The sequence below is a fragment of the Taudactylus pleione genome, unplaced genomic scaffold (genome assembly GCF_031769625.1).
Source record: "Taudactylus pleione unplaced genomic scaffold, aTauple2 ptg000006l, whole genome shotgun sequence".
NCBI classification, from domain to species: Eukaryota; Metazoa; Chordata; class Amphibia; order Anura; family Myobatrachidae; genus Taudactylus; species Taudactylus pleione.
Window position 1 is genome coordinate 27,875,903 of NW_028284409.1, and position 15,091 is coordinate 27,890,993.

The 15,091-nt window shown below is 44.5% G+C and overlaps 1 protein-coding gene across 1 annotated transcript in view; it reads right to left on the bottom strand.

The window, feature by feature from the left end:
• PLG (plasminogen) overlaps positions 1 to 15,091 on the bottom strand; it is a 176,171-nt gene that overhangs the window by 119,714 nt on the left and 41,366 nt on the right. Inside the window, exon 6 of the mRNA XM_088451795.1 lies at positions 11,943 to 12,063. Within this exon, the coding sequence (XP_088307921.1) occupies positions 11,943 to 12,063 (121 nt within the window). The remainder of the gene's footprint in view (positions 1 to 11,942; positions 12,064 to 15,091) is intronic.

Consider the following 15,091-nt stretch of genomic DNA (forward strand, 5'->3'; position numbering starts at 1 on the left):
AGCCCGTCCTTTCCACCTATAATCCGGCACTGCCATGAGGCAAACATAAGGAGAGATGTGACTTCCTGCAGCTGGGACAAGGTCTTGAGAGTGAAAGACATACCAACAACAATAACAACAGTTGGAAGACAGTCTCTTTTCTACCCGTTCTTGCCACTGTCACTATCTGTTGTTATCTTAACCTTTTGGGCTTGTTTGGAAAAAGATAGATACTAATCGGCTGAGTAACTAATAACACTATAGGACCCCCAGCCAGCTGTCTTCTGTGAATAACTATGGTAATACCCCCGAGAACCTCCATATTCAAGTAACACCTCTTAAACTCTCCACATTCCAGTAATACGTCTCAGTCCCTTCACATTCCAGTTATATCTCTCAGACCCTACACATTCCAGAAATACTCGTCAAGCCCTCCATATTCCAGTAATATCTCTCAGTCCCTCAACATTACAGTAATACCCCTCAGACCCTACACATTCTAGTAATACCCACCACCCAATTAACAAGCCTATTCTCCTCTAATGTGAAATTATACATAGAACAGCAGTGAATGTAAAATATATATTTATGGCGGATTTCATACAACCATGCCGGTGTGGGTTATTGTTCAGATGATTATTAGGTCCTAAAGGCCACCCACCCAAATAAACTATAAAGTAGATTAATTGATAAATGTGAAAATAGAAACACTGAATGTTCAGTGCATTGACACACTGGGCCTGATTCAGAGATGGACGGTATTGCACAGCCACACACAGGCGGCAGTACAATACCATCCATCTAAACTGCTAATGCTGCAGGAGGCATATGAAGAGAAGAGACACCTACTGTCAGCATCTGCGGTTTCAGCGATGTGACCGAGGTGGTAGCAATGTTCCCCAGCATTGGCCAGATGAGTAATCCTCAGTTTGCGCAGGCTGACCGACTCCTGGCTACTTGCAAGGCCTGGTAGTCCTGCCATGAGCACTTCCAGAAAATGGGGGCAACATGCACCCATTTCCAGGAACGCTGGACATCCCCACTCCCAACCGCCCCCAAACATTTCTGCATGTCAATCATGCAGAGGTTTGTGGGAACTGTATGCAAGATCACAGGATCTGTTCTTCACATGTGCAGAATAAGTCCTGTGCAATCGCAGACTCCCAGACAGGTTGTGAATTAAAAATAGTGTCTATATTAGCTGCTAATTAATGTTGTACAGAGCTGCTTGCACTAAAGGTGTCCATACACGGTGCAATGCACCGTGTAGGGCGACTGCCGATCCGTCGGTAGACGGATTGTGCTGTCACCGCCGGCAATCGTGCGGTCCCCGCAGAATGCACGATATGCCGGCTTCCCCCTCCTTCATCTGAATGGGATCGTACATCGCATCCCAGATCAGATTGCTTTGCAGGAAGACCTGGGGATGCGATGTATGACCCCGTGGGAGCGCGCAGCACAATATCAGGTACGATATCGTGCCCATACACGGCACGATATAGCACCTATATCGTGCCGATCCGTCGGATGTGCACATATATATCGTGCCATGTATGGTGGCCTTAACAAACATGCTGGAATAAGGTTCTTTTCATGCAGCAAGTACAGTAAACTCAGTATTAATTTATACAAACAAGCTGACAGTAAACAGACACTGCAGTGTAAATATGTTTGATATTGTTAATTTTGAACTATAAAATACCTGATAACTTATGAAATCAGTTACACTAATACAGGCTCCCTGAGGATTAATGCTGCAGTACTTTAAATAGAAACAGCATGCATAGAAAACCATTGACACAATGTTTAAAGCTCTGGTGTATATCAACAATGGTATCTGGATGGTATGCAGCCAGGAAGCAGACAGTCGAAATGCCGACCGCTGTCTTCCTGACTGTGCAATCCCGACAAGGGACAAATGATAGGTGTCGTAATCCCGATGCCTATCATTATCCCTATGCCGGGAGCCCGACGCTCGGCATACCGAATGAAAGGAAGCTGAGCGGTGGGCGCAGACAGCCGCGCCCGGGGGGGGGGCTAGGGGCTCCCCCGGGAGGGACTCAGGGTTAGGCACTCCCCCGGGAGGGTTAAAGTTAGGCTAGGGGAATGGGAGTGTGGAAGGCTGTGCTGGGATCACGTGTTTGATCCCAGCATCAGCCGAGGTGCAGGGGCAGGCAGGGGGGATGTGTCCTCTGCGGGACACATCCGTTGCCGGCGCTGGGACAGTAATGTCCCTAGCGTCGGTGCAGATACCGCGGGCACCTGGTGAAGGGACCGCCTGGTCCCTTTCGCCAGTGCCGGCGGTACTTTGGCGCCGGTAGAAGCTTGGCTCCGGGCGCAAGCTCAGCGGAGCTTGGCGCCCGGCAGCCAAGAAGCGGCGGGTAGCCAGCGCTGGGAGAGAGTACCTGCTCCCAGCGCCGGTCAGGCGTTGGGCGCGGTGTACTGTGCGGCGGGCGTTTGGCTCTGGCCGCGAGCCAAACCTGGCTCGCGGGCCAGCAGCCAATCAGAGGCGGACGCGACGAGCCAATCGCGGCTCGCCGCGTCATAGCCCCGCCCACTCGCGCCGTCTTGTATTAGACGACGCCGAGCGGGAAAAGGCAGTTCGGCGGCGGAGAGGGAGGAGAGAAGACCTCCCGAAGAGCAGCAGTTCGGCGCTTCAACAGGGGCGGCGGCCGCGGAAGAGGCCAGAAGACGCCGCTGTCAAGAGAGAAGACAGGCGGCGCCGGCTGGAAGAAGAGAAGAAGAGGCGGCGCCGCTGGCCAGGACGGGCCAGCGGCCGAAGAATGAAGGACTGCGGGGGAGGGAAGTAAAAGAGCGTCACGAAGTTCCCCCCCGCAGCCTCTTCCAACGTAGCAGGTAGGCCCTCCGTGAGGCCCACCATATACCCCCCTCCCTAGACCGCCAGGATTGTCGGGCGCTAGGCCCGTGGAGCATTGTCGGGCACTAGGCCCGTGGGCAATTAGTCGGGCACAAGGCCCGGGGGACAGTAGCGGCCATTAGGCCCCATAAAAGGATTGGCCCGTAATAAGGTGTGAGTGGCCTGGGTACTAGGCCCAGGCCACTAAATGATCGAGTAGGCGGGCACCAGGCCCGTGGCCATAAATCAGGCGTAGGCCTGTACCCATACCCATACTAGGCCCTATATCTGAGCCCCAATAAAAGTGGTCTGGACATTAGGCCCAGGCCACTACCAGAGCCCACCGTTAGGCAGGCCACTAGGCCTGAGCTGCAAAATAGAGCGGGACTCTGGGCAGTAGGCCCAAGTCCCTTGAGTACCCTGCAGTAGGCAGGCATAAGCCCTGAGCCGCTGGTAAGACCCTGGGCGTTAGGTCCAGGGCCCTGAGCCCATTAGGTAGCCCCCGCATAGATGATTAGAGGTGTGAGCAGTGGTGGAGAGCTGTACGGCTTCCACCCATGAGGTAGTGGTTTCCCCAGTCACCGAGAAGAGGAGCTGGCCAGCTCTGGATAGGTAGCAGACATTTAAATGGACAGCACTGTGTTTTGCTATTGTGTATTTAGTTTGTGTTTGGTGTTCCGTGCAGGGCAAAAGTTTAGTTGTTGTTATATCTGTCGCACTACACACACTGTAGGTTGAGGGTGATGCCGTTTTAGTATGTGTAGTTGCTTGACATAGGTTTAGGCCCTGCACGGCTGTGTGGTGTATCTCCTTACAGGGACCTGTAGGCGAGTGAGCGGACGAAGAGCAAGAGTGGACACGGTGAGGAATATCTGTGTGTACTGTCTCTCCCTGTTTGTTTGTCACTATCTATCTCTCCTTCCTTCTGGGCGGACGGTGAACCTTGCAACCCGGTGCAAGGACGGATCTTCACCTGGTGCGTGAGTACCGATAGGTGAAAATTCGGGATCTGAGGCCAAAAGTGCCAATGATGATCTTCACTTAAAACCTGAATTTATCCCCCGGTTCGGTAGGGCGCGTCGGTCGACGTAAGGAAGGACGGTACTCACCTCATCTCCTTCCCCCCCCTAGGTCATCGTGTCCATGCTCTATTTGGAGGTTCCAGGGCCGTCTGCTCAACACACGGCCTGAAGGTGAGAGGGTGCGACGCAAGGTAAGTAACAGACGTACACCTGCACGGCAGCAGGCATTGCACCGCACCTGCCCCTCACAGGGGCTTAGGGTTAGGCACCCCCTGGGGGGAGGTTAGGGATAGGCACCCCCCCGGGAGGGTTAGTTTAGGCACTTGTGGGGGGGTTAGGGTTAGGCACCCCTAAGGCAGGGTTAGGGGGGGGAGAGGGTTAGGTATAGTTACTTTACTTTCCTATCGGGATCTTCTCTACTGCCGGTCTTCCGGCGTCGGGATTTGAACCTCTGGACATAAATCATTCATACCGAACCCATCTGGATTAGCTGCTAATTGGTGTCATGCTGAGCTAATAAGGGTGGTGGGATTGGTTCTTCTTATGCAGCAAGTACGCTGACAATAAGCAAACAGTGTAAATATGTTTGATGCTATTAATAGATATCTGCAAAATAATGTATGAAATCAGTTATACTAACACTGGTTCCCTGAAAACGTTGTGGTACATTAACAGGGGGAGTCTTCTTATAATTGTATATCAGAATAAGTGGTACTACATGCTAAAGAAGGGAGCTTAATACTCTTACAATCAGAAACTTTTAATTACACTTTATACAAAATCTCTGTTACACAAATAACAGGTGGGGATATTTGGATACAATATTAAGAAAGCAAAATATATTTAATCATTTAGTGAAGCACATTGCAACTGTTGTAATGTATTTGTTACATGAATATATACCCCTTTTACACCAAAGTCCCGGGTCTGACCCGGGATTTGGAACACATTTCCAACCCGGATCAGACCCGAGACGGACCCCTTTTTCTCAGTGGCACGCACCATTCACACTGGAGCTGGGTCTGCAGTGACCCGGCTCTTCCAGCATTGCAGTGGACGCTTGGAGATGATGTAATCTCCAAGCGCCACTGAAGCCGGCCAATCGGGCAAAATGCGTTCATGTGCATCAAACTGGGATTTTCAGGTTGGTGTAAAGGAGGAATAACCTGGATACACAAGTAACTACTTTTAGAAATTGCAACAATATATCCTGTGTCCATCAGGGTAAAAAATTACAGCACAGACCAATAACAGTGGACTTTAGCTGTTCTAATAACTACTTAGCAAAAAACAAGACATTAGACTGAGAGGATCGTAAAACAATGGTACAGTTATACATATAAATATAAAAAAAATTTAATATAATTAAAAGCAAATTTAAGGGGAGTACATAAGATTCTCAAACTTAATGTTTTTTTGTTTTTTTTCAGAATTAATCCTGAACTTCAAGTATACATTATCAGCCTTATAGAGGGATTCCCACATAGACTACGTCATACCAATGACAAGGAGATGTATAGAATGAAAATGGCTACAGGTATCTGGTATTTCTTCAGTCATACATTTATATTATAGGTTAGACAACAACTAAAGGATTGAAAAATGAACAATAAAAATTAGAGCTCTAAAGATATAAATAATGGTATAATTACTGCATAACTATTAGATTATTGGTAGTGCCAAACATTTATTATTTTATTATTATTATTATTATTATTATCCTTTATTTATATGGCGCCACAAGGGTTCCGCAGTGCCTAACAAGTACAAAAACAAAGTACAGAAACAGTACATAAAAACAGTGGAACAGAACAAGAAAACAGTGACATACAGTATAAGACATTGCAGGACAAGTACATGGTATATAAACATTGCTGCAACAGTAACAGGATGGCAAAAGTTAAGGGATAGGTGCTGTTATAAGGAGTATAGAGTAGATAACAATATAAGTAAAGGAAGGAAAAGCACATGAGGGAAGAGGGCCCTGCTCGTGAGAGCTTACATTCTAAAGGAGAAGGGCATACAGACAGGGGTGACACAGATGGGGTAGACAGTGAGCATGGAAACGAGGGTTAGAATGACAGATGGGTTGATTCCAGTTTTACATTATGTGAGCAAGTAAGATGGAGTAAGATTTACACCTCTGACATTCTACTTTACGTGACAGTTTTTGTAGGTGCCTGTGGAAAGCCATGGTTGTTACTGTATGGTTAAGGTGTGAACCAGCAGTCTCAGGTAAATGTAGAAATTGGTGAAAGTAGTTATTGTAAAGAGATGTTCAGATGTAAAATAATTATAAGTTATGATAGAGTGTGAATTCCATAAGGCACATTATTGATTTGGAGGGTGATGGGGGACACGTGGGGTTTGCAGGGTATTTATTCCATATTAAAACCACTGTGTGTTTGTGTGGGGCCTGGATTTGGTGATATGTCACCAGATAATAAAAGCATAAGGATAGAGAAGTAGATATAGTTATAGGAGGTGTGTAAAAGTTTTTTATAGTGACACAATGAGGTTGTAATAGTCAATGTATAATGAAAAGAAAGCTCACGAGTTTTAAGAGGAGGGGAGTGAATCAATACGGCTGCAATGAGCACAGAGAGGTGAGATAGAGGGAGAGTTAAGGATGTTAGATCCTTAGAGAAAATATAAAGAATAGTTTTGATGAAAAGAAATGTGTAGTACATGGTGAGTATTAGGTTTGTTACTTAAAAAACTGATTTCCTTAAAATTGATCTAAATCTGAAATTACCTTAGATGTTGGTCAATGTTTGTTCAACTGTTTGATTAACTGTTATGTTATCACACTTTGTGCCTTTAACACTTGGTGCTTTTAACCCTAGCTGCCAAACAGCCCCAGCTGCCCCTATACTGAATATAAAGGAGTGGTATCCTTGATTAATACAGGCTACATCTGACTCAATTGGTCTGCTGATCAAAGGAGATAACTTGCTCTGAGTTGGAGCAAAAACCAGGCCAGACATATAACATAAACCATGCTTCACTGAACAATATAGACTATACATGTAAAAACAAATCTATGCAAGAGAGGAAATATCACATACATTTAAAACTGCACATGATTGCATGAAGGTCTATGCAGAGTATATATGCAGTAGGCAGGATGAGAGAGGAAATATCACATACTCATTTACTATAATATAGGTTTCATCTCTTAAATCTTGATGATTTATTTGCTGTCAGTGTATAATTACTTTTGTCTACATAGTGTACATTAAAGTAATACCCCTCAGCCCTCCATAGTCCAGTAATACCCATCAGCTCTTCCACATTCCAGTAATATCCCTCAGTCCCTCCACATTCCAGTAATACCCCTCAGTCTCTCCACATTCCAGTAATACTCTTCAGTCCCAGGGGCAGAACTATGGGAGACAATGGAGGCGCCTGTGGCCGGGCTCAAGCTCTGAAGGGGCACCTCCTCTATTGTCCACAATATATTCACCCCACTTAGGGCTGTAACTATGTACCCGGAGTATACCCTCATGGCCGCCCAATACATGGCACTTCTTCCTGGCACCTGAGAAGCCACCATACATTAGTGGAGAACTCCATGTCAGACCATCATCTGCTTTCTTCATCTATCTATAGCCTGTCTGCATGCAAATTGTTACATTATAGTGTCAGCGGCTGAGATGGGGCGGGGGGCACCAAAGTATAACTTGCCTCCGGGCATCTGGAATGAATTTACACCACTGCTCAGTCCCTCTACATTCCAGTAATACCCCTCAGCCCCTCCACATTACAGTAATACCTCTAAGTTCCTCCAAATTACAGTAATACTCCCTCAATCTCTCCACATTACTGTAATACCTCTCAGCCCTCCACATTCCAGCAATGCCCATCAGTCCCTCCACATTACAGTAATACCATTCAGTTCCTCCACATTACAGTAATATCCCTCAGCCCCTTCACATTACAGAGATTTTGGTGTGGTTTCAGGACACCAGGGATAGGACTGAGGATGGACTCATGGCACCTGTGATGGGGTTGAGGGTGGTCTGGTTATGGAAAGTCACTGGAGAGGTTGAATGAGAGGTGGTCAGCTAGCCGCATGTGAAAACAATATTGGTCTATAATTACATTACATTGAGGTAGCTGCAGCTTATGCCATACAACAGCTATACTGCGCTGCATATGTACCAGTAATTAACAGTATACCACTAGATACTAATTGTGATTGCATCTGAATGGCTGTAGTATATTGAAGCGGGCGGGGTGAAGACAGGAAGCTGCTCTTCTCCCCGAACAAGCCTCAATATGCCTAAAATGGTAGGTTTTAATTGGGAATCCTATGAATCACTCTTCCCATACTACTGAATGGGGGAGTGAATCTGAAACTAATCAGGGGCACCAATGAAAAAAATCTTAGACTTATCCATGGTAAATTCCTTTTCTGAATAGGACATGAGGTGAAAAGCCCTTAGTGCTGAAATGTATTACAAAGAGGGTCACCAGAGAGGTAGTACAAAACTCACCTGTTCAACCTCTGTCATCCCTGTATCGCATCAATCCAGTACTGACATGATACGAAATGGGTCAGTTCATGTGATCTTTGTAAACTGCAAGATCTCATTTAGCGACTGACAGCACATATGCAAAGACGTCAGGAGATGGAGACATCAGGAGGCGGTGGTGGGACTGGTACTGTAAGTAACACATTGTGCCATCCTCAGATGTGTTAGTGGGCAAATGACTAAAAGTTTAGCTTTTCGTCGCTTAGTAAGTGCCCATAATGGCGGGTTATTAACAGAAGACAAGGGCACTACTGGAGATCTCTTCATGGTCTGCCCTTTTCTGTAGGAGTGGGAATAACCCCTTCTGTAAAAACTCCAGAAAAGGGGGTCTTCATACATTTACCCCAAAGTCCTTTACATTAATTCACTGAATATTACATGTAGATAATCTATATAATAATCAAAAATGGCATGTCTGTCCTGAGATAGACATGCCATTCTAATGTGGGTGCGCACATGTATGCAAAGCACACCCTCCGTCCGCCCTCCCTGCCAATGGTCATCACTGCAACAGAGAGAGGAGACCTCTGTGCTGCCAAGTTAAGCATTACAGGGGGGCTGAATAGGGGTGGGCTGAGGTCACTGGGTCCATTTTACTGTTATAGTATAATTCAGTAAAACCTGAGCAAATATACAGTAGGTACTGTATAATACATGCTGACAATACTTCATTAGATCCAATAGAATCCAACCACTGTAAGCAAATAAAAATAATAAAACAAATAACTTTCTGCCATTTACTAAGGTATGTCACATCCAGCCAGTAACAGCCATGCAGTGTGGCCAAAGGTTAGTTTCAGGCACATTCCACTCTCCAGCCCTCTTCCTGTGCTGTACCCCTTGCCCCCTGCTCACTTGGAACTGTGCTCTGCATATAAGGACTGTAACAAAGTCAAGAAGCATCCAATCCTATCCTCTGTGCTGCCGTTTGATGTAGCTACTTGGGTGCTCCAAGAGCAGGAGTAATGGCAGGCCGCTGTGGTTGACAAGGTGCAGTTGCATGGGGAATAGGGGGAAAGGGAGGTGAGGAGAGGGGAGGGGGATCAAGAGGTCAGTGTCAGACTGGGGCATGAAGGGTAAACAGCAATGGCATAATGAGCGTGTGGCAAGTTGGGCATTTGCCCTAGGTGCCGAGGCCATTGGGGCAATGGGAAGTATAGAAATTTTGGTTTGTTTATTTTAATGTCCCCTCCGATCTCATCTCTGCTGGTGGCCGGGGGTGGGGATGAGGTGTGCAATCAGGCGCTCCAAGATCTGTTCATTCAGGGCGGCTACTGCACACATACCAAGGGGGAGATGTACTAAGCTCTGGAAAGTGATAAACTACCAGCCACTGTCATGTTATAGGCTGTGTTTGAAAAATTACAGTTTGGAGCTGATCCAGTTAGGAGCTGAGTGGTTGGCAGTTTATCACTCTCTAATTTATCACTTTTCAGAGCAAGGTACATCTGCCCCTAAAAAGCAGCATGGGAGGTTCTGACTCCCTGCAACTCTCACACACTGGGGTAGATGTATTATGATGTGTTATGGGTTTTAATGGCATCAGCGGACATTGAGCCTTCATCACGGATCGCTATTGCGATCACAGCTGCGATTACGCATGCAGTTCTGTTGTAAAAATATGCTAATGTTTGCAACTGCTCAGCCAGTATAGAGACGCCCACTACCGCTTTCTCACATCCGTAAGATGTGTATACATCGGTAACATTGAGTAACATCGGCCCCTCACGCAGAATTACAGCAGGTCTGACTTATCTCAGAAATTGCAACTCTCATCGCACGCAGTGAGTACTCAAGCTGCGAATGCTGTCACAGTGGCTAATTTATGCATGTCCAGGAAATGGTATTCAAACAGACAGGCACGCCTGCGTTTCTCCAACCACTCCCCAGTCACTACCCCTAAACACTGATGTCCCCTCTGCGTATGCTGTTGCAATTGCAATCCATGATGAATCAGGCACATTATGTGCTGCTGATACCACTTCTCCCTTATGTATTAATCAGGAGATGTGTTTGTAATGACAGGTGCCCCTGTTATTATTGGCGCTTCTAAGAACAGTGCACTGATGTGTTGTCAGATGTATGACCGTTCTGATTCTTAACTTTAGCAATTTCGCCAGGTCAGACTGGGGCTGCTGCAGTCTCCCCCCTCTGTACCGTTTGTTTGTGGTCAATAAAGTTTTATTTATTGCACACAAGCGCGGGGGCCACTGGGATAAAGACTGACGGCGCTTTCGGAGAGCTACCTCAACCACCAATAAGGGGTGCTTTAAGTGGGAAGGCACAGATCACCAGACATGTGATTTAACACTCTCCCACAAGGAAACCAACAAGATTAATACATGCGGCCGTTATCTGGATTCCGCAATCCGGAGGTGAAGCAGGTCCAGATAAATTCCGGAAATGCAGAATACTACATCTATTCCACTGTGAGACCGTGACGAATCGATACAGCCCTAGCCATAAAGAAGGTTCCACTGCTGCCCTGACTCTAGTGTGATTTCTGGTGGCTGTTAGGTCCCTCCAGCAGCAGTTCACTGGTTTTTCCTAGAGAGAGAGGGCGCACATTTTTTTGGTGCGCCTAATCTCCCTAGGGAATACTGTCTTGTGTTGACCTTTATTTATTTATTTTTATTTCTTTATTCCCTATCCTAACTCCTTTAATAAGGTACTGATGGCTAAATGTAACAAATGTGGTGTGAAGTGACATCCGTCCTTTAATTTTTTAAACATGGTGCCAGGCCCGATAACTGTGAGCCTTAAAAGTTCGTCTTTTAGATGTTCTTTTGGACTCACGCACAAGACAGAAGCTTATTTGCGAACTATACCTAAATATGTTTTAGTTCAAATAAAATGTTTTTTTCATTTGTGTTTAATTGAGAACAATGGGCCTGATTCAGAGCCACTCGTAAGCGGACGCTCGTTCGCTCCGAGCGATGTTTGCCCAACTGCGCATGCGTACGGATCGTTATACGCATGCGCGAACCAGTCAGTGCGGCCGAAATTCATGTGCTCGCAAAATAGCGAATACCTGATAATTTGAGTGACAGAATGAGGCGTATGTGGGTGGTAACAGGGGAAGGTGCTTGAAAACGGGGAGTGGAGATCCGACCGCAGGCGTGCTTAAAGGTCAAAACGGGCGTTTTATGGGTGTGCATAATTAAAACAGCAGCGTCATTGACCACGTCACTGGGTTATTTAATAGCCAGAACTGCTCGCAAAATTGTGGTTGCAAAAACCAACCACAAGAATAGCGAGCAGTTCATACCCTGGTCGATGTACTCGATTAATCTAATAAATAGCGGACATGACGTAGGATGCGAGCGGCCAGGGGGCGTAAAACGTCCGCAAGTTTTGTTCGCTCGTTCAGACCTAAAGGCGTGAACAGACCGCAAACAGCGAACGGTTCATTTGAATAGCCACCCCTATTTTCTGGACGAGCGAGCGCTAATTGCGTCCGGCTCTGAATCAGGCCCAATATTCTAAATGATTTGGTCAAATAGTGATATTTGAAAATTGATGTATTATTATTACTGACTGTCTTACCTTGAAGGATTGAAACCATGAGAGTGAGGGGTTGATGAGTCCCAGTTTTGACACTCCACACCAGATTTAGTCTTTGAAATTTTGCCAGTGTAATCTTCTCCAATGCAGTGAAAGCAGTCTTCTGCAAGAAATGCATTAAAACATTAGTTAGATTCACATATTAGAAGTGCTAGCAAATGCAGATTTACCAAGCTAGTCTGCTTGTTTGTTTGTCCGTTTGTCTTTCTATCTATAAAATAAAAAAAAACGGAATATAGGATGAACCCACATCCTACTGAATATGTTATTTCTACTGCTCTTAATTAAATTAAACTGAAATGACTGGGAAAAATACGTTGCAAATAAATAAACAATACTACAATATGAAATTTGAGTATTCTGAAACTATTTTACTATAAAAAAATTGTAAATAAACTCAGATAATATGAATAATTTAATCCACAGAATTGAACTTTATAGTAATCAAATAAACTAAATAATATACATCTATGTTTCTATGATAATGTAAATATAAAAATTATGTATTGGGAAAGTAAGAAAAATAATATATAATTGTATTAATTGTACAAAAACTTTGAAGATTAATATTAGTTTTTTTTTCAGTTTTTTTTTAATATCCACAAATAAAAACGGAAATGGTAAACCACCACTTTTAATCACTAATTAACAAAACAGTTCTACAACTAACCTGATGAAGATGCTACTCCAGGAGATTCAATCTTATAATGTACTCTGGTAACCACTTTTCATTGAAGGCTGGTAGCCACTGGAAGGGGGTTGATTTTAACTATGTAATGGTATCTCATACTTGGAGCCTCTCAGTTACAAATCACAAGATTTTTTTAATGTAACACGAATATGATTCAAGTTTCCAAATTGTGGTAATTTTAGACTTACTACATGATAAGCACCCCATTAGTGTTTGTTAATTATAATACATATAAAATACACACACACTGAGGTACAGCCATTAGGATCCATTTCTACCGATTTGAGTTGCCTTTCTGTGTCTTTGTGGATAACAGTTGAACCTCAGTGACTGATTCACAACGGATCGCAACTGCGAATGCAATAGCGATTACGCATGCAGTCTCACTGCGATATGCTAATCCTCTGCGATCACTATGCCATCGCAGCATAACATAAGGATGCCCACCTTTTACCATACACACATCCGTAATACTTAGCAAGATTGCGAAACCATCTGTAACATGGAGTACCATCGCAGCCTCATGCACAATTGCACAAGCTCTGACTTTACTCAGAAATTGCTAAGCTCGTGGCACGCAAAGAGTACACAAGCTGCGTATGGCATCACAGTGGATAATTTATGCAGGCCCCTAAAATGGTGTTCGAACGCACTGGCACGCCTGCAGTGGCTGGTTCACGTATGCGCACTGCAATGTATACGCAGAATGCAACAATCTTCCGATTGCATGCTTAATCGCAGTTGCAATTCTTGCTGAATCAGGCACTCTATCCAGTTGTGCAATTAAATTTATTAATGGTTTTTATCAAATTGTTAAATACCCCTGATGAAGTCCCTTTAAGGATAAAAGGCATTGGGTAACAGTATCTGTGTATTTGTCCATTCTCCTGGGGTCTAAAGTTGTGAGCTCATACCATAAGGAGTGGCAGTGGATGTCATTACTAACCCAATAAGGGCCATAGTGTAACACCTTGTTGGAAATAGCCAACAGTGGCCATTTGGCCTGTAATGTTAGGGTGATCTTGGTGCAAGGGTTTTTTTCAGTAAATCTCCAAGGAAGAATTATGCCGCAGGAGAATTACATCATTGGTCTCCATCCACTTACTGGAAATTCTGACGGTAGTTTCAAAATCTACTCCATGAATGGATGTATAGAATTTTATTCACTTCATCATTGGTCTAACACTGATTTATTTATACATTTTAAAGGACTATAGTTTACATTGTGCTTAAGTTATAGCGACCTCCCTTCTTTCGTTTTCGCATTTTTTGAGGCTCATCTAACATGGGGCTTAAAGAGCGATGCTGCTTATATATTGATCTTATAACTCATTATTTGTGAGTTAATTTCAGCGCAAGTTAAGGGCATTTGGTTTGGAGATATATATAGCTGGAACCTAATGTGGCAGAGCAAAGCTCATATATTTGAAAGTCAGTGTAGAGACTGGCCAGATGGGAAGACATTGAAGCGGTTGGCCAGCTGGAAAAATTATTGCAATTTTTGTAACTAACATTCCCTGTATTATCAGTTTGAAAAGTGAGTGAGTGGCGAGTTTGTGTGATTTTTTTTAATGTAAATTATGTGGTCCCATACCAAGTAGTGCACCTCAGATGGTTGAGTGCCGTGCATTAAGCCTGATATATATATATAAATATATATATTTATATATATATAAAAGAGATGTGCAGTTCGGTTTTACCTGGATATGTTCGGATCTCAAAATCGGCATCATATTGGCTATCCGGCTGTCACGTGTTTTGGATATCCAATAAGAGAAATCCAAACTAATCTGAACTTGCGATAATTTGGTGATAGGAACTGAATAAAACAAAACCCGCACATCTCTAATAGTATATATATATATATATAGAGAGAGAGAGAGAGAGAGATGCTGGAGATCCGGCACTCAAATGCACATTAAACTGTACAGGACTCCGGTGCCATAACCAAGTAGATGTAGAACAAAGGCAACAGATGAAAGGCACTCAGAGTTAATAATCCAAACAACTACAGCATGGTAGTCAACGTTTCGGAGCAACCTCCTTTATCAAGACTATATGAAAAATGCAAATACAGACATACAATAAATAACTTACTTACCACCCTCGTGACATGTGCAAACGATTTCAGCTCCTGACCGAGTCTTGCCGACGTCATCAACGCGACTCGCAGGCAGCCGGGGACTCCCTGAGGGGGAGCTTTTTTTCTGGTACCATGCTGTTCCTGTATGATGTGTGATCTATTTATATGTACATGCTTATTCCCCATATATTTTGAGGTCGCGACCACTTAAGCGATGTGGCCGTTCATTGTATCTGTCTGACTTTCCCTTCCTCTGTCTCATATTGCCATGCGCTTTGACGCATGGCTGATTTGTTTATTATGGTTACCCGGGTGATGGACCTTCACGTCATTCACTTTTAACCACTCCCCCTCAGG